General features: G+C 39.4%; 1 protein-coding gene across 1 annotated transcript in view; it reads left to right on the top strand.

Moving 5' to 3' along the window:
• Positions 1-15,274, top strand: part of METTL15 (methyltransferase 15, mitochondrial 12S rRNA N4-cytidine) — a 289,931-nt gene extending 274,657 nt beyond the window's left edge. Inside the window, exon 7 of the mRNA XM_062196373.1 lies at positions 15,205-15,274. Within this exon, the coding sequence (XP_062052357.1) occupies positions 15,205-15,233 (29 nt within the window). The 3' untranslated portion in view covers positions 15,234-15,274. The remainder of the gene's footprint in view (positions 1-15,204) is intronic.
• Positions 15,275-20,877: the final 5,603 nt, after the last annotated feature.

Raw genomic sequence — 20,877 nt, 5'->3', positions numbered from 1 at the left:
ATTTGATCTATTGAATTCTTCATTTCATTATGATTTCTTGTCACTATCACAGTTTCTTGTTCTACTAGTTGTTTCATTTCATTTTGATTCCTCCTTAATATTTCATTTTCACGAGAGAGATTTTCTATCTTATCCATTAAAGATTTCTGTAGTTCAAGAATTTGTTTTTGAGAACTTCTTAATGTTCTTATCAATTTTTTGAGATCTGCTTCTTGCATTTCTTCTATCTCATCATCTTCATAATCTTGAATTGGGGTGTCTTTTTCATTTGGGGGTGTCATAGTGTCTTCCTTGTTCTTGTTACCTCGGTTTTTGCGTTTGTTGTTTGGCATGTTGGAGATATTTGGTTTCTTCACTGTGGTGTTTTTTCTTGTTACACTATGGCTCTATATTAAGTGGACTGTCTGCTTTCGGTGGAGCCTTAGAGGCTTGAGATGAGTGTGGACTGAGAGCTGTGTTTGGTTCCTCAGGGTTGAGGGTGTGTCAAAGATGACACTCCCAGGTTAGGCGTGGTAAATCTCTCTTTCTTTCTTTCTTTCTTTCTTTCTTTTTTTTTTTTTTGATTCAAAAGGGACGTAATTCTGCACAGCTGAATGTAATTGGAGGTAGTTAGCAGGCGAATGATATACCCATAGGAGCCAGAGATCAGAAGCTCTTTCCCAAGGACCACACAGGGAATCTGTGCTGCCCTCAGTGTGGGCTCCAATTCTCCTGCAGTCTCCCACTGGGTTGCCAAGTTAGATGCTAATCTCCTGTTATTTCACCCCTCCCCCCAGAGTCAGGTTTTTCTGCTAGGCTCAGGGCCGGTGCAGACCTGAGGTCGCCCTGCTTATGACGTATGTCCAAAATGGCACCTGCTCTTTGTCTTGCTCACCTTTGAGGGGTGAGCGGAGAGAGAGAAACTCGTGTCCGTATCGGTCACTTTTTTTTTTTTCCTCTCTCTCTTCTAGTTAGCCTGGTGAACTTTTCCCCATGGAGTTTCAAGCCTCGTTCCCTCTAGTCTCCTCTTTCCGCTTGCCCGCTGGTGTCTCGGGCTGTTGAGGTTCGGCTCACCTCGCGTTCCAGCGCTGGTGTGTTGAGTCTGCCGCTGGTGTCCCGAACTTGGGCTCCCACGCTCTCCACGCAGGTCCACTGTGAATCACTAGTTCCAGAAGAGTTTCCTCTGCTGTTTCTTCCCCTACTCTTCCTTGACCCTGCAGTATCTCCATTTTTATTAACCTGTGTCTTGCCGAACTACCAATGTGCTCCTTTCCTATTCCGCCATCTTGCCGCTCTCTCTCTCTTTTTTTGCCTTTTAAATGTGATTAGTAGGAAATTTTAAATTACATAAGATTCACATTTTATTTCCATGGGAAGGTATGGCTAAAAATGAATTTTAGTGATTCTCAGACCTGGTATTAAGTAAGAGTGAATCATGTACCAATGCAAGTTATTCTGTTCTAAATCCCTCTATAAGGCTTCTGATTATATCATGGGAAAACTATAATTTAGTACTAGTTTTCTAATATTGCCTCATTTCATTTTATTTCATTTTCTTAAAAATCAGAAAAAAAGCCTAAAAAACTAGAGCCTTAAAAGATAACAAGATCTAGCTAAGATTTAACAGCATGGTTTTGTTTTATTGTGTTTGCTTTTTAAATTGCCTTTTAGACTGGGAAATACTAATTCTTAATTTATTTTCATTAATACAGTTTCTTTACAAACATATTTATCTAAAAAAGTAAGTGCACTTGAATCAAAATATTAAGTACTAATGTCAGCATGCAAGTGTAGGAAAAAAATGAAGATGTTATGTAAACAATCAACAGTTGGGAAACTGCCTTATACAAAGATGTAATTAGACTCATAATGTGGAATATACTTCTGATCAAAATAGCACCCTCAGTCTTCAACCTCTACATATGTCCTGTGAAATGGGACTGTTGAGAGTTTAACTTCGCTAAGGCCATTGCAATATATATGCATCAATTCCACTTCTCACAAAATACGAGATTCAGGTACAATTGACCTGCAAGGGAGTATAGCAGTCAAAGTCCCTCAGGGATCATCCTAAGTCATTAAATGAGATGACCACTTCTTTTTGGAAAAATGCTGGCAGTTATTAAGAGTTAAATCCAGAAGGAGCATTGTGACAATGCTGGCTAGGACAAGTGAGGGAGAACCAACACAGACAAAAGTAGGATGATAAATAAGGAGCATATGAGAAAATTCTTGGGTTATTTTTCAAAGCCAAATAGCATAGTAAGAATTGGAATATGACTGGGCATGAGTTATTTGGCCTGGCTACTTGTTACTGCTACACTCTAGGATAAACTACTTAATCTTTTTACAGTTTAACTTTCTTGTTTGTAAACTTATTAGTAATAAAACCACCTCTAATGCTTTCTATGAGCCACATACTAGATACTAGGTCAGTATCAGCTGTTATGAACATCATGCCCATTTTCTTCATCAGCAGTGTCACACATTATGTTCAAGTTGCAGGTGTATGTGGAATTTGGTTCTTGAATTGGAGTTAGTAATTTGGGTCTTGGAGTTTAGCAGCATGTAGAAGACATTATATGACCAAAATTAGGGAAAGTAAAATTGAAGATTGATAAATTATCCTGTGTGTACATTTTCCCAGAAATCCTATCCATAAAGGACCTATCACAATAGATTATGTAATGGACACTCTGACACAGGATAATCATATAAAACATATTTTTTTTAGATTTATTTAGTTGAAAGGCAGAGTTACAGAGAGAGAGATACACACACAGAAAGATGGTAAGATATATATATATATATTTCTACCCACTGGTTCACTTCCTAAGTCTCTACAACACCCATAGTTAGGCCAAGTCAAAGCTAGGAGCCAGGAGTTTTATCTGTGTCTCCCACTTGGGTACAGAAGCCTAAGCACTTGGGCCATCTTATGCTGCTTTCTTACACACAGAGCTGGATGGGATGTGGAGCTGCTGGCACTCCAACTGGTTTCTCTATGGGATGCTGGCATCACAGGTGGCCACTTTACCCACTGTGTCACAATGCTGGCCCCAAAATGGTTGCTTTTAAGGACTCTAAAAATATGACTAATAAATAGGTAAAGATTGTCTGATTTTTTTTTGGGGGGGGTCAATTATGGCTCTTCTAGCTTGTTTGTAGCTGTTTTATAACACATTACTAGGAGAGTTTTGCTGCATATTTTCTTTGCATGCAGTGACAGTGGCTTGAGGAAGTAAAGAGGAAGAGAACTGCTTCTAAATGGTTTGCTGTTTTTTTTTTTTCCAATTACACTGATTTCTTTACTGTAAATTTCTCTTTCTAAACATTCTCATGATAGGTAAATTACTATATCAATAATAGTAATAATAATTAATATATCAATAATAATCAACATTGTCTTAAATTTGAGCATTAGTTTGTGGCTTATTTTTCTTTTCAAGTATCTCTTCAAAACCTTAAGATATCTATAAGCAATACTTATCTTTTTTAGGGATTGAAAATGCCATTTGACAATCTATTGAATTCTATGGAGTTTGTCTACAGGAAAGAAAGGTGTCCACATAAAAATAAAATGTTACACACAATTTCATGGGGTTCAAGGATCCTATTTTACTTTGGGCTATTTTAACCAAAAAACATCATAAACTGGATGGGTTGTAAACTACAATTTACAGTGGTTTTGGAGTCTGAGAATATGATATCAAGTCCCAGAAAGATTTGATTTCTGATGAGGACCCACTTTTTAAAAAATATTTTTATTTATGTATTTGAGAGGTGGAATTACAGAGAGAAGGAAAGTCATAAGGAAAGGTCTTCCATCTGCTGACTCACTCCCCAAATGACCCCAATGGCCAGGGATGGGCCGATCCGAAGCCAGTAAAAGGAGCCTCCCTTGGGTTTCCCATGCAGATATGGGGGCCCAAGCACTTGGGCCATCGTCTACTGCTGGATTGGAAGAGGAGTAGCTGGGACACAAACTGGCTCCCATATGGGATATTGGCATCACAAGTGATGGTTTAACCACTAAGCCACAGCAGTGGCCCCAAGGACCTCCTTCTTGATTCACATATGGTGACTTCTTGCTGTGGGCTCACATGGTGGAAAGGGAAAGGCATATCTCTGATGCCTTTTTTTTTTAAAGATTTATTTATTTGAAAGTCAGAGTTACACAGAGAGAGGAGAGACAGAAAGATAGAGAGGTCTTCCGTCTGCTGGTTCACTCCCCAACTGGCCGCAATGGCTGGAGCTGCACTGATCCGAAGCCAGGAGCCAGGAGCTTCTTCCATGTCTCCCACATGGGTGCAGGGGCCCAGGGGGTTGGGCCATCTTCTACTGCTTTCCCAGGTCATAGCAGAGGGCCGGATCAGAAATGGAGCAGCAGGGACTAGAACCAGCGCCCATATGGCATGCCAGCACTGCAGGCCAGGGTGTTAACCCACTGTACCACAGTGCCGGCCCCTTGATGGCTTTTAAATAAGAAAATTGGCTAGCCCCTCTCCTCTCTCTCTCTCCTTCTCTCTGTTACACTCTCTTTCTCTTTCTTTTTTCCTTCTTCACCTCTTCTCTCCAGCCTGCTGGGTTTTCCCCAATAAACCCTTTCCCTTACTCCGTTAGCTGGTGTGTTTTGTGGCGGCCTTACATTGGTGCTGAAACCTGGGACCGTACACTGGTGCTGTGGCTCAGAACCAAGGTCCCCCAGTGACTTTGCTCTCCTTTTAGGGAACTCTGAGCTGCTCTGGGGTCCTAAATTTCTGCCAGCCACAAAACACACCCCCGGAACTCCTTCCATGCCTCCAAACACTCTGCGATCTCCATCCACACACCAGCCTTCCAAATTCGGAGGTAAGACGTGAATGAGAAATTCTCATAGCGACTCTACTTTGAGTTGTGGTCTACTGTCATTTGCTTGTCTGAGGCTTTTCTACTCTAGTAAAAGTCAAATGCTAGGCACTGACCACAACTCCTACCTAAAGGCTTTTAGTCTCTATGGATGTTGTGTCCAGGCAACAATGGGTGTGAGTGATGACTCAACCTATTTCCCTTTTACAGGCTAAGCCACGGGCTCCAGTGGGCACTTGGATGATGACCCTGCTTTCTGCTCCCTTATCCTCTCTTTAATCAGACAGCCGGGATTCAAGGATGCTTGAAACCAATGGATCTGATTCTATAGGTCGCAATGGGAACTTTTCTATAACCATGTTCTGTCCAACTCTCCTCTTGGTAGCATCCTAAGTCCCTCTCAAATTGGCTCTAGCCCTCAAACACTTGATGCCTCATCTTTCTCTGTAATCGAGAATGGCCCATGTATGACCTTAACAGTCAATCAAAATTGGCCCTTCCATTGTGGCACGTTTGGCCCTGAGGGACTGGCCCAAAGTTGGAGTGGTTTAACCCTGATATCATTCAAGATCTTTATCACTTTTGTGAGCATTTGGGAAAATGGAAGGAGATCCTATATGCTTAAGATTTTCTATCTTCAATCTAAACCTTCCATGTGTACTGCTCTCCGGCCCAGGTCCTTTTGGCCTCCAAAGTTTCCACTAGAGGTCAAGGGCCTGAGCCAAAACCTCTGCCTTCCACGTTTATGGCCCCAATTCTTCACTATCTCGGCTCACTATACCTCCACCTCCCACCCAGGAATTAGGACGTTATCTTAGAACCAGGCCTATTCCAAAGTCTGCTCTCCCTGTATTATCAATGATCCTCTCCAAAGTTTGGGAATGGCTGTCTCCATGCTTTCACTCTCCAGCCCTTGTCCTCCTACAGGTCTTTCGCCCCTCCCCCTCTTGTTCCAGTATTACCACAATTGTAAGGGGGTGGTAATCCCATTCTTTTGAGCTCCCAGCCTATAGAAACAAATTAGGTATCCTACCCTTCTGATGGCTCTTTTGTTTTATCATGAGCAAGCCAGGCAGGAAAATCAGATCTTCTGACCTCCACTTATTGTCCCTGGTACATCAACCTCTAGCCCAAGGTCACCTTTGGGAATTGTCTTGAGAAGGCAGTCCCAAGAGGCTGACTATGACGTCATGGGCCTAAGGTGTTCTTAGGAAAAAGGCAACTGTAACTAGACACTGAGTTTGAAGGAATTTCTCTCTAGAATCTAGGAAGATCACTACCTTTAAAAATATTGCTTTGTAATTTGCTGGACTTATTTTGCAATTTATTTTAACAGTTTTCTGGGTAATCAGCACTCAATGAAAGAGCAATGGGTAATTAGTATTTGTTTTAGATGAATACAAATTTAATTTTAATCAAATTCAGATAGATAATATGACATAATATCAGCATCTTAAGTCATTTAGGTGTAACCATTAATTTAAATTGGGTAAATGTGTTTATATGTAAACCGTGGTACTCTCAGCATGTTATATGCTATAGAAAAATTATTTGGGTTTGTTTAATGAATATGTAATCATAAACTGTCCATGAAAATAGTTCAACACTGCTTAAGGTAACTTAGGCTGAAATTTGATGTGTTACCTTATTTAAAAATGTTATTTTAATTTGGAGATCTTTTAAAGGTTATTTCAAAATGTAAATCAAGGAAATTGGCAGATGGAAAAAACACTACAAGTATAGAAATGTGCACTTGGTAAGAAAGAGTAAGAAGGTCATAGTCAAAGTGGAAGTTCTCTCCTCCCTTCAGAGAAAGGTACCTCCTTCTTTGATGGCCCTGTTCTTTCCACTGGGATCTCACTCACACAGATCTTTCATTTAGGTTTTTTGTTTTATTTTGTTTTGTTTTTTTTTTTTCCAGAGTGTCTTGGCTTTCCATGCCTAAAATACTCTCATGGGCTCTTCATCCAGATCCAACTGCCTTAAGGGCTGATTCTGAGGCCAGAATGCTATTTAGGACATCTGCCATTTTATGAGTCTGCTGTGTATCCCACTTCCCATGTTGAATAGTTCTCTCCTTTTTTGATTCTATCAGTTAGTATTAGCAGACACTAGTCTTGTTTGTGTGATCCCTTTGACTCTTAGACCTATCAGTGTGATCAATTATGAACTGAAATTGATCACTTGGACTAGTGAGATGGCGTTGATACACGCAACCTTGATGGGATTGTTTTGGAATCCCCTGGCACGTTTCTAACTCCACCATTTGGGGCAAGTCTGATTGAGCATGTCCCAAATTGTACATCTCCTCCCTCTCTTATTCCCACTCTTATATTCGAAATAGGTGAACTCAAAAGGCTTCCATAGCCTTGGCAACTCAAGACTAGAGTCTAGGGAGATTTCTTTTTTTTTTTTTTATTTTGGCGGCCGTGCGGCGCAGGTGGTAGGGCATGAAGGCGGCGTCCTCGCTGCCCAGCCAGCCGGACAGCAGGTTCTGAACCGTGAGCCCGGCCGAGTGGAACTCGTTGGGCGTAAACACGAAACACACGGCGAAGACCAGGTAGGCCAGCGTGAAGGTCACCTCGGGGCTGTCAATCGTGCCGCCAGCGCGCAGCGGCCACGGACGGTTGCCGCCGCCGAGCCCAGTAACCCGGCCACTCGGTCGTGGCCAACACAAGCCGGACGTCCGCGGCGGCCCCTGGGAGATGGAGTCCCAGACTGGATCACCCGCACGGCCCTCTGGGAAGTGGAGTCCGTCTAGGGAGATTTCTGACACCATAAACAAGAGTGTCAAATTGTTAAGTCAACAACAGGAGTCACTGTGTACTTACTCCTCATGTGGGATCTCTGTCCTTAATGTGTTGTCCAATGTGAATTAATGTTTTAACTAGCACTGAAATAGTATTTTACACTTTGTGTTTCTGTGTGGGTGCAAACTGATGAAATCTTTACTTAATATATACTAAATCGATCTTCTCTATATAAAGATAATTGAAAATGAATCTTGATGTGAATGGAATGGGAGAGGGAGTGGGAGATGGGAGGGGTGCGGGTGGGAGGGAAGTTATGGGGAGGGGGAAGCCACTATAATCCAAAAGCTATACTTTGGAAATTTATATTCACTAAATAAAAGTTAAAAAAAAAAGAAATAAAGCAAAAGCAGCTGATTGTAAGAAAAAAAAAAGAGTGTTCTTTGTAAGAAAGGTTAAGAAGGAAAGAGCTCTTAAATAAAGGACATGGTTTGTAAGCATGATTTCATCCTGATGGCTAATTGACTCTAGGCTGGAATGGAAATGATGGAAGGTTTCAAGTAAGTTGAAGAGGGTGTGTAGAAGTTACAGAAGGTTATGAAAGAAAGAAATCTTGGATACAAAATCTATTAATCTATTTCCCTAAGACATAGAATTAGAATCTGACCCTCTGTTAAAGCAATGAGTTAAAGTAATGTATTATGTTCTCTTGATGTCTCTGTTAAATTCTAATTGTTTAAAATATATGCTTATTCTAAAACATTTGAATAATCACCTTGTAACAATGATCAACTTTGGTCCAAATTATGTCATGATGTTAAGAGATCTTATTTCAACCAGATACTTTAAGCCTTCTTGGCATCCTTGACAGGCATTCAAAAAATCAAAAATCAAAGTTCTAAAGAATTTGAACTCTGAAATTTCCAGTAAATTTGGACTTTGGTTTTTCCAATTTGGGCTCAACTGGAAAAAATCGAAGGACATACATATGTCTCTTACCTTGTAGAGACACCAACTAATCAGGCTATTTGGATTATGTTAGAAGTACTGTCAAGATGCAAAGTAGTGCTAAATTTTAAGTTTTGATAATATAAAATGCTACTGCTACAAATGTCTGAAAGTTAAAATGTCTAATAATCTTGTGTTACTAGATGTGATGGTTATCTTAATGAGAAAGGTCCAGAGGCCTAAAGGGTTAAATGCTTTCTAAAATCCTACAGGTATTTCAAAAATATTGTGTGAAGTAAGCAAGTGCCTCTTGTTGGTTAATTAATTTATAATTTTAAACATGGCTATTTAAAGTCTTTTGTCATCCACAGTCTTGTATAGGTTCTGATGGACTTTTTCCAGCCACATCTATTGTATTCAGTACTTTGGGATGGTTCTGTAAACAGATGAAGCCAATAATGTATTACAGGTACCAACTGAGAGAAAGTATGGTTAACTGAGGTTACTAAAAACTACGAATCAATTGGTAATTTACAAAAAGGAGTTAGATTTTTAAAAAGCTATTATTGAAACTGCTATATTGTTCTATTATGTTATGTTATATGTGTGTACATGTTGTATGACTACATGGGAAAATTTATTAAGAACTCTGTTTTAATTGGCTTATAGATAAAAGATTGCTTGTAAATTTAAACTGCTAAAATTATTCAAAGATACATTTTGATTCATGTGACCTGAATCTCTGTATCAGATATTTGAAATCTATTGGTAGAAAGAAACTAAAAGTGTTTTACATGCTTGTGCTTGAATTTTCTGGTTAAACAGGCTACACCATCTTAGATATTTAAGAGATGTTTCCAAATACATATATTATTAAAATTTATAGAAGGCATTGGACCTTCTGGTAAATGTTTTCCTAAGTTGTTGTCTAATGATTGAAATTGCTTGCTAAGTTTTCATTTGGTATTGCCATTGTCAGCAACCAATCTAGGACTTGCTCCCTCATTTCTTTATTCTAAGCCAGACTTTCCCCCTCATTTCTCTATTATATTTAAGATAGGAAACTGACTATACTGAAAGACTCTCTAAGATGCACAATTTGATCTTTATATCTTATAAAAGGGATGGCTAACATTTTCTGTAATAGCATAGCCAAAATGAAAGCTTAAATTATAATTTCACAGCTAGATTTACTTTGCCATGGGCACAGTAAATAGGCAAAACCTCCATTTCAGACCAAACAAAGGGAGAGAAAGTTTTAAAGTAAGGACATAGCTTTCTTCATGGGCATTGTCTACCTCAGGAAAAACACAGTCAGAACATGCCTGTGACTATAGACTTCTAATTTAGGCCACCAAGATTAGAGATGAGACTTGAGCACCCCCTTGACTCGCATCCTCTGGTCTGCTTTAACAAAGACCAGGAGGAAAAGAAAGCTAGGCATCAGAAGAAATGTAAATATAGGTGGCAGGCCTTTTAAAGGCTGCTCTGTACAGTGATCTGCCCTCAAGGAGACCCATCAGGCCAGTCCACTGCAATGGCTTTCAATGTGGTAGGCCTGGGCTTCAGCAGAAGTCAGCTTATGAAGAGCCCTGGCAGCTCTGCCAGCCAAGAGTTGGATCATTGGAAATGGACCTGCGCTGGAGTCGAAGGACACCCAGGTCAGAGCCACAGATCTTGCTGGGTCTAAGTTGAAAAGCCCTTCACTTGGCCCAGCTTCCAAAGTGACCACCACACCTGAGGAGATGGCCAAATAGGGTCAGTAACATTGCAGGTAGAATTGTAAATTTCCTATTAGAGATGCTACCTGCCTTTACCTGGCCAGCTGTCCTCCCAGGCCAGCTAGGTAATGGAAGTCAACAGGGTGCTTCCCCGAAGGAGGTTCACACCTCCCTTTTGATGCACCCCATGTGAAGAGATAGCTTGGGCCTCCTGTCAAGGCCTTAAAGCCCACTAGATTATTATCAGGCCCCTTCTGTCAGGTTCTACTTGCCTCTCAATCAGAGAATTTAGTTGTAGCTTGCTAGCACCTTTCTTAGGTTCTTTAATAATGACTCTGTCCTTTGTATCTAGCCCACTTGGGCCTCATTCCTTTGTAATTATAGCCTCTACTCTGACATCAATACCTCTACTCCCAACCTGTGTGTATTGATGGTCCTCTCCTCCACTTCATGTTGTATGATTATTCAGAATTTCTTTACAGACATACCCCTCTACCTGCAAAAGTTGAGTGGCTTTTCTCCCAGTTTTGGCTGGGATCAGCTTTAAACTACGTCCACCAAACAATCCTCACAAGGGTCTAGAGACCCTCTTCATTTCCTGTCCTCTGTGAAATCCTCTCATTACCTGGTTAATGCCACTCTTAGGATCATTGGTTGTATTCTAACCCTGTCATTTATAATGCAGTGTCTGTTTAAGTGTTTACAGCAGGTGGTAATGGAATGAACCAAGGCCTTCACCAACCAGGCAGTCAACCAAATGCTGCTACAGGGATGTACTCAGCTCCCCACCAAGGAGACAGCAACTTGAGACATCGCCCCAAGCCAGCGAAGAGTACCTCGTCGCCCCATGTCAGCAGAAAGTAGCTCTAAAGACAGATCATCGTCCCTCTACCCATCTTGGACTTTTGGGACTAATGTACTCCTATACAACTCCTGCTTTAAAAAAAACAAAAAGGAGGGAATGTTAAGAAATTGGCACAATCTTATCTGTGGCACGAACTACCCCCTGACACCATCCTAGGCTCTAGCCCCCACCACCATTGCTGGAAGCCAGGTGGCCACATGGCCCAACCACCGTTGTCAAGCTCCACCCTCATCCTAATGGGATTCGCTGCTCCTGCTTCCCTGCCTGCCCCCTGGCAAAGTTTTAAAAGGACCTGTTCCTGAACACGTGGCTCTCTCTAGCTCCTCTCCTCTCTCTCTCTCTTTCCTTCTCTCTCTTTTTTCCTTCTTCGCCCCGTCCCTCTGGCCTGTTGCGTTTTCCCCAATAAACCCTTTCCCTTAAAAAAAAAGAAAGAAAGAAAGAAAGAAAATTGGTATCATTTGTAGGGGTTCTGCCCTCATGATCTTATCACTTTCTATCAACTCCATGTCCCAATATTATCATATTGGTGATTAGGTTTCAACATACAAGTTTTGGAGGAAAACAGACATTCAGACCTGGATAGATCCTGAAACTTATAACCCCTGCTGAAACATGTCTACTGCAGAGGACAAATAAACCATAGGCCGACCTAGAGTACAGAGATGATGCAGAAAATGTGGATAAGTAAGGTCTCTCATCTCTGAGGCATGAATGCATTTTTTTTCATTTTTTTAAAACTTTTATTTAGTAAATATAATTTCCAAAGTACAGTTTATGGATTACAGTGGCTTTTCCCCCCCATAACTTCCCTCCCACCTGCACCCCTCCCATCTCCCGCTCCCTCTCCCATTCCATTCACATCAAGATTCATTTTCAATTATCTTTATATAGAGAAGATCGATTTAGTATATATTAAGTAAAGATTTCATCAGTTTGCACCCACACAGAAACACAAAGTGTAAAATACTGTTTCAGTACTAGTTATAGCATTAATTCACATTGGACAACACATTAAGGACAGAGATCCCACATGAGGAGTAAGTACACAGTGACTCCTGTTGTTGACTTAACAATTTGACACTCTTGTTTATGGTGTCAGAAATCTCCCTAGGCTCTTGTCATGAGTTGCCAAGGCTATGGAAGTCTTTTGAGTTCACCAGCTTCGATCTTATTTAGACAAGGTCATAGTCAAAGTGGAAATTCTCTCCTCCCTTCAGAGAAAGGTACCTCCTTCTTTGATGGCCCGTTCTTTCTATTGGGATCTCACTTGCAGAGATCTTTCATTTAGGTCCCCCCCCCTTTTTTTTTTGCCAGAGTGTCTTGAATACATTTATTTTTGAATTGTTCATTGGAAATTGAGTAAGAATCTATGTTCCTTCTGATTTATATCTTTACAGTACAGCATCACTTTTTAAAAATGATCTTAAATGGAGATTAAGAATACATCAAAATTTAGAATTTGTAAGGTCAGTCATAGAGGCTGTTTGGTCTCCCTTAAGTCCATGAATGCAAGCAACTGAGAACAATTAAAAAAATCCTGAACAACTAGTTTAAATCATGGAACGTTCATTGCACATATACAGCATATCAGTCAAGACTCATGGAGCCTGAATGATTTTCTAGGCTAACAAAGGTGCTAATGCCAAAATAATCCATTTGTCCTAACTCCTGGGAGTGGAATATTTTTTTCTTATGTGGCTGCCACAAAATCATGTCATGTTGAAATAAAGTTTATAGTCCACTACATATTACTTTTATCTAGTGCTATGCACTGACAACAGCATAAATCAGTGTTTTAAAAGGTACAAATAATGAATTTAAATTAAAAGCAAGATTTTAAGGTACATAATGCTTACCATAGTATGATTAAAATAGATCTAACTTATCTGACATGATTTTCCTATTTAACTTAATTTTAATTTGCTTTCTCTCAATTCTTTTAGAGTAATTTTACCCAATCTGGTGTTCCACAGAATACTTTTCAAGATATTTAGAACACAAAAGACTTCGTGGTCTTAGACATTTTCCATCTAATATTCTCCTTTTGATATGTTGGAAAGCATATAAGAACATTAAAGGATCTGGGAAGGTGTGCAGTAAAACATAAGAGCAACAAGTCTTGTTTGATTTTAAGTCTATATTTCTCAGAGTTGCTGTACTTCAGAACACTTTTTAAATATTAACCCCTATAAAAATCCCACTTGATCAATGTTCTGCAGCACATTTTATGGAGAACTCTGTTTAGTTTTATAAAGTATACATTCTAAATTTCCATTTCAAATGATTTTTGGAAATACAGAAGAAACTATTTTGTGAAGGATTGCTGCTTTGGCACACCCCTCCCTAACTGAATTATGAAAACAGTGCTAGCTAACCACTTTTTTCCCTCAAATTCTTCTCTTTCCATGATGCTGATTGGTGGCCTGCCTACTAAACTGTGTTAACAATCTTCATTCCATCATTTCCACTTTAGAGATATATTGTAAGAAAATAATTATATATAGTTAAAATTTTAAATTTACCACTAATAAAAAATGATAAACAATTTTATTGTATCTAATAATGGGTGAATGAATGAACTTTCATACAAAATGACATACAACTACGAAAATCAGATTTTTCTTTTTTTAATTTTTATTTTATTTATATGAAAGAGTTACAGAGAGAGAGGTAGAGCCAGAGAGAGAGGTCTTCCATTCCATTGGTTCACTCCCCAAATGACTGCCACGGCCAGAGCTGAGCTGACCTGAAGCCAGGAGATAGGAGCTTCTTCTGGGTCTCCCACGCAGGTGCAGGGACCCAAGGACTTGGGCCATCTTCTACTGCTTTCCCAGGCCATAGCAGAGAACTGGATCAGAAGAGGAGCAGCTGGGACTCGCACCCATATGGGATGCTGGCACTGCAAGCTAGGGCTTTAACCCACTGCGCCACAGCACCAGCCCTTAAAATCAGATTTTTCAAATAATACTCAGTGATCTGGAAAAGCCCACATAGCATGAGATGCCGGCATCACAGGTCATGGCTTAACGCACTGCACTACAACACTAGCCCGAATGTTTTCCTTTTAAGACAAAAAGTATTTTTCTATGGTTTTCTATGTTTGGCTTCAATTGGAAAATTATTCTATTCTAACTAGGAAAACAGAAATCATTTTTAAGAGTTTTCAACAGAGCTACTTGCATTCAATTCAGAGAAATTATTACGCAGGCAATGGAGTGGGTGAGAACTAAACAGGGATAGTCACAGCAAGAAGCCACTACTGTGGACTAGAAAGATGAAAGATATGGGCAGGAGACAACTGGTGGAAGTTGGAACTACAATAAGCCTGTCAAGCAATGAAAATAGCTAGAGCTATAGAGGAAAAGCAATTTCTCAGGAGCTGCCTTAAGTAGAGCAGCAGGAAGAGAAATGCCTTGGCTTCTCTTCTACCCATTCAATCTCCTGCACGTGCCTCCTTTCAAAAGTCAGCCAGAAGACAGCTGATCTAGGATCATGCAAACCACAGATTTCAGAGCCCAGCCTCCCCCTATGACAGAGCTGAGCTGAAGAATATCCAGGAATGGAGCTAATTTACCCAAGTTTCCAAGCATAGCACCTATAGCTATTTTGATTGTTTCAAAAGTTTAAAGCATTTTTTCAAAGGTTTTATGCAGCTTCCATTATTCAATCCCAAGTTTCAGTGGTTCCACAATCCAAATCTCTTTATTTCTGAGAATTTCACAGAACCATCTGGTGGAGACAAATGAAGCTAGAAAAATATTTTTAAAATAGAAATTATCTAATGCTGTTACTCATCATCATGGATTTTAAAGCACTTAATTTGAAAGATTCCATCAAAATTACTTTTAAAATTTTCACTTTTCCAAGTTTATTACCCACAGAAATCTCATCTTCCTGCTAATAATAGTATAGACTACTGGTGTAGTAGTTTTTAACCTGAAAATCATAATGAAAAGAAAATACATCATGTTGTGAAAGTTATTTCAAGCTTGCATTGCTATAGGACTAACTCTAAAAGATTCCTTAAGATTCAGAGAATCAAGAAAACTCAAGAAGAGCTTAAATGCTTGAATCCTTATCTCTGCTATTGCAGATCATGTCATCAGATACTCCAGAAAATGAATATGTTTTTGAAGTGGATGAAGTGTGTGATCAAATCCCTGAGTTGGGTGAGTATGACATAATAATGCTTGACAAGTTCTTGAAGAGTTTAAATAGCAAGTCAGGAAGAAAATGGTTTCTTGTAGCATAAGGAGTTAGAACTTGAAGTACCAAAATGGAAACATTTGAATGACTTTCTAGAAATATTTCCTAATGGAGTCATAAGTTAGGGCAGTGGAATTGGTTTTCTAGGGGGAAGTGGTTGAAGCAGAGGATTTTGAAGTAAATAAAAGGTATCTGAGAACAGGGAACATGCCGAAGCAGCCATCAATTATCAGCTCTTCTCTTCAGATCCAGCATTATAAATGACAATGCCACATTTGCATAGTGCTTTTTAGTGAGGTATATGTACACATATTATCTCACTTAATGCTCAGGGAACAGCTAGGTTCACAAAGTAAAAAGTGGCTTGTTCAAAGAGGTATAACTGGTAACATAGCTCTCCAACCCATGCTCTTCTTCCATCTTCTGTATCCTTTCTATTATTGTACAGAGCTTTGGAATCAGGGAAATCACGCACTCAAATAGAAGTAATAGTTGAGAATTAAAGAATTCGTCCAATGAAGTTTACACCAGGTCTTTGAGTTGATGTAGATTTATAGGGAAAACATAATACCTTTCCTTTCTAATCATCTATGGAGCTGGAACAGCCAGGATTCTTGGTTTTTGAAAACAGAATCTATGTCACGTATTTGAAGTAGAAAAAGGATTTATTCCAAGGTGGGAGGTGGCTTACAATCTTCACAGCAGGGCCAAAGAAATAACCACTTCAAAATGAGGATAACAGCACAACATACCAAAACCTATGGGATACAACAAAAGCAGTGTTAAGAGGAAAGTTTATATCAATAGGTGTGTACATCAAGAAATTGGAAAGGCACCAAATAGATGAGCTTTCAAGCCATCTCAAGGATCTAGAAAATCTGCAGCAAACCAAACCCAAACCCAGTAGAAGAAGGGAAATAATTAAGATCAAAGAAGAAATCAACAGGATTGAATCCAAAAAAGCATTACAAAAAAATCAGCCAAACGAGGAGCTGGTTTTTTGAAAAAATAAACAAAATTGACACCCCATTGGCCCAACTAACTAAAAAAAGAAGAGAAAAGACCCAAATCAATAGGATCAGAGATGAAAAAGGAAACATAACAACAGACACCACAGAAATAAAAAGAATCATCAGAAATTACTACAAGGACTTGTATGCCAGCAAACAGGGAAATCTATCAGAAATGGACAGATTCTTGGACACATACAACCTCCCTAAATTGAGCCAGGAAGACATAGAAAACCTAAACAGACCCATAACTGACACAGAAATTGAAACAGCAATAAAGGCCCTCCCAACAAAGAAAAGCCCAGGACCAGATGGATTCACTGCTGAGTTCTACCAGACATTTAGAGAAGAACTAACTCCAATTCTTCTCAAACTATTCAAAACAATCGAAAAAGAGGGAATCCTCCCAAATTCTTTCTATGAAGCCAGCATCACCTTAATTCCTAAGCCAGAAAAAGATGCAGCATTGAAAGAGAATTACAGACCAATATCCCTGATGAAGATAGATGCAAAAATACTCAATAAAATTCTAGCCAATAGAATGCAACAACACATCAGAAAGATCATCCACCCAGACCAAGTGGGATTTATCCCTGGTATGCAAGGATGGTTCAACGTCTGCAAAACAATGAACGTAATACACTACATTAACAGACTGCAGAAGAAAAACCATATGATTCTCTCAATAGACGCAGAGAAAGCATTTGATAAAATACAACACCCTTTCATGATGAAAACTCTAAGCAAACTGGGTATGGAAGGAACATTCCTCAATACAATCAAAGCAATATATGAAAAACCCACGGCCAACATCCTATTGAATGGGGAAAAGTTGGAAGCATTTCCCCTGAGATCTGGTACTAGACAGGGATGCCCACTCTCACCACTGCTCTTCAATATAGTTCTGGAAGTTTTAGCCAGAGCTGTTAGGCAAGAAAAAGAAATTAAAGGGATACAAATTGGGAAGGAAGAAGTCAAACTATCCCTCTTTGCAGATGATATGATTCTTTATTTAGGGGACCCAAAGAACTCTACTAAGAGACTACTGGAACTCATTGAAGAGTTTGGCAAAGTAGCAGGATATAAAATCAATGCACAAAAATCAACAACCTTTGTATACACAGGCAATGACACGGCTGAGGAAGAACTTCTAAGATCAATCCCGTTCACAATAGCTACAAAAACAATCAAATACCTTGGAATAAACTTAACCAAGGACGTTAAAGATCTCTACGATGAAAACTACAAAACCTTAAAGAAAGAAATAGAAGAGGATACCAAAAAATGGAGAAATCTTCCATGCTCATGGACTGGAAGAATCAATATCATCAAAATGTCTATTCTCCCAAAAGCAATTTATACATTCAATGCAATAGCAATCAAGATACCGAACACCTTCTTCTCAGATCTGGAAAAAATGATGCTGAAATTCATATGGAGATACAGGAGACCTCGAATAGCCAAAGCAATCTTGTACAACAAAAACAAAGCCGGAGGCATCACAATACCAGATTTCAGGGCATACTACAGGGCAGTTGTTATCAAAACAGCATGGTACTGGTACAGAAACAGATGGATAGACCAATGGAACAGAATAGAAACACCAGAAATCAATCCAAACATCTACAGCCAACTTATATTTCATCAAAGATCCAAAACCAATCCCTGGAATAAGGATAGTCTATTCAATAAATGGTGCTGGGAAAATTGGATTTCCACGTGCAGAAGCTTGAAGCAAGACCCATACCTTTCACCTTACACAAAAATTCACTCAACGTGGATTAAAGACTTAAATCTACCACCTGAAACCATCAAATTATTAGAGAGCATTGGAGAAACCCTGCAAGATATAGGTACAGGCAAAGACTTCTTGGAAAAGACCCCAGGTGCACAGGCAGTCAAAACCAAAATTAACATTTGGGATTGCATCAAATTGAGAAGTTTCTGTACTTCAAAAGAAACAGCCAGGAAAGTGAAGAGGCAACCGACAGAATGGGAAAAAATATTTGCAAACTATACTACAGATAAAGGGTTCATTACCAGAATCTACAAAGAAATCAAGAAAATCCACAACAACTAAACAAACAACCCACTTAAGAGATGGGCCAAGGACCTCAATAGACATTTTTCGAAAGAGGAAATCCAAATGGCCAACAGGCACATGAAAAAATGTTCAAGATCACTAGCAATCAGAGAAATGCAAATCAAAACCACAATGAGGTCTCACCTCACTCCAGTGAGAATGGCTCACATTCAGAAATCTACCAACAATAGATGCTGGAGAGGATGTGGGGAAAAAGGCTCACTAACCCACTGTTGGTGGGAATGCAAACTGGTTAAGCTACTATGGAAGTCAGTATGGAGATTCCTCAGAAAGCTGAATAGAACCCTACCATACAACCCAGCCATCCCACTCCTTGGAATTTACCCAAAGGAACTTTATTTGGCTAATAAAAAAGCCATCTGCACATTAATGTTTATTGCAGCTCAATTCACAATAGCTAAGACCTGGAACCAACCCAAATGCCCATCCACAGTAGACTGGATAAAGAAATAATGGGACATGTACTCTATAGAATACTATACAGCAGTAAGAAACAATGAAACCCAGTCATTTGCAACAAGATGGAGGAATCTGGAAAACATGCGGAGTGAATTAAGCCAGTCCCAAAGAGACAAATATTTGTTTTCCCTGATCGGCGACAACTGAGCACCAAAGGGGAAACCTGTTGAAGTGAAATGGACACTATAAGAAAACAATGACCTGATCAGCTCTTGTCCTGACACTAGATGTACAATGTAATACTTATCCTTTTTAGTATTTGTTGTTGTTGTTGTTGTTGTTGTTGTTCTAGTACTAGTGATTGAACTCTGTAATTAACACACAATTATTCTTAGGTGTTTAAATTTTAACTGAAAAGTGATCCTTGTTAAATTTAAGAGTGGAAAAAGAGAGGTAGGAGATGTACAATTTGGGACATGCACAATCAGACTTGCCCCAAATGATGGAGTTAGAAATGTGCCAGGGGATTCCAATACAATCCCATCAAGGTTGCATGTACCAATGCCATCTCACTAGTCCAAGTGATCAATTTCAGTTCACAATCGATGGCTCTGATAGGTCAAAGAATCATAGGGATCACACAAACAAGACAAGTGTCTGCTAATACTAACTGATAGAATCAAAAAGGGAGAGAAAGATCCAGCATGGGAAGTGGGATACACAGCAGACTCATAGGATGGCAGATGTCCTAAACAACACTCTGGCCTCAGAATCAGCCCTTAAGGCATTCGGATCTGCTGAAGAGCCCATGAGAGTATTGTAGGCATGGAAAGCCAAGATACCATGGAAAAGAAAAAAAAAAAAAAAGAAGAAGACCTAAATGAAAGATCTCTGTGAGTGAGATCCCAGTGGAAAGAACGGGGCCATCAAAGAAGGAGGTACCTTTCTCTGAAGGGAGGGGAGAACTTCCACTTTGACTATGACCCTATCGGAATAAGATCAAAGTCAGAGAACTCTAAAGGCTTCCACAGCCCTGGCTACTCATGACTAGAGCCTAGGGAGATTACTGATGCCATGAACAGGAGTGTCAAATTGTTAAGTCAGCAACAGGAATCACTGTGTACTTACATCCCATGTGGGATCTGTCCTTAATGTGTTGTCCAATGTGAAGTGATGTATAACTAGTACTGAAACAGTATTTTTACACTTTGTGTTTCTGCGTGGGTACAAACTGATGAGATCTTTACTAATTATATACTGAATCGATCTTCTGTATATAAAGATAATTGGAAATGAAAAAAAAAACTGGTGTTAAATTGGAAATGGCATAGAAAATTAATTAATTTTAAAGAAATATTATGTAGGATCTCTGCCTTTAATGTGCTGTACACTCTTATTTAATGCTATAACTAGTACCCCAACAGTATTTTTTTTCACTTTGTGTTGCTATATGGGGGCAAACTGTTGAAATCGTTACCTAATATATACTAAACTGATCTTCTGTATATAAAGAGAATTGAAAATGAATCATGATGTGATTGGAAGGGGAGAGGGAGTGGGAAAGGGGAGGGTTGTGGGTGGGAAGGAAGTTTTGGGAGGGGGAAGCCATTGTAACCCATAAGCTGTACTTTGGAAATTTATATTCATTAAATAAAAGTTTAATAAAAAAAAAAGAAATAACCACTTCATTTCTAACATTTGTGGCCCGTGGGGCAAGAGTGTAAGTATAATACATGTCTGAATACTTAAAAGTTAAACATATGCTTCAAACTGTTAACTAGAATGTACACTATTCTCTTACCTTAAGAAGTTTACCTCTGAAATAACCTTGAAAGTTAAGACTGGCTTTAGAATTCTGCGAATTCTCTGGGATCTTCAAAAAAGCATAAAGCCTTGAAGAAAACATGACCGCAGCCCCCAACTCAGGTTCCCAGCCATTCTCTGCCCCTATCTGCTTACATTTTGTGCTGCAAGGGCCTTATGTGAATGTGTGTGAATACTATAGCCCACATGCCCAAGCTCTGTCTATACACCTGCAACAAGCTAA

This window comes from Lepus europaeus, chromosome 7 (genome assembly GCF_033115175.1).
Source record: "Lepus europaeus isolate LE1 chromosome 7, mLepTim1.pri, whole genome shotgun sequence".
Lineage (NCBI taxonomy): Eukaryota > Metazoa > Chordata > Mammalia > Lagomorpha > Leporidae > Lepus > Lepus europaeus.
This window is presented reverse-complemented; position numbering and strand designations above follow the sequence as displayed.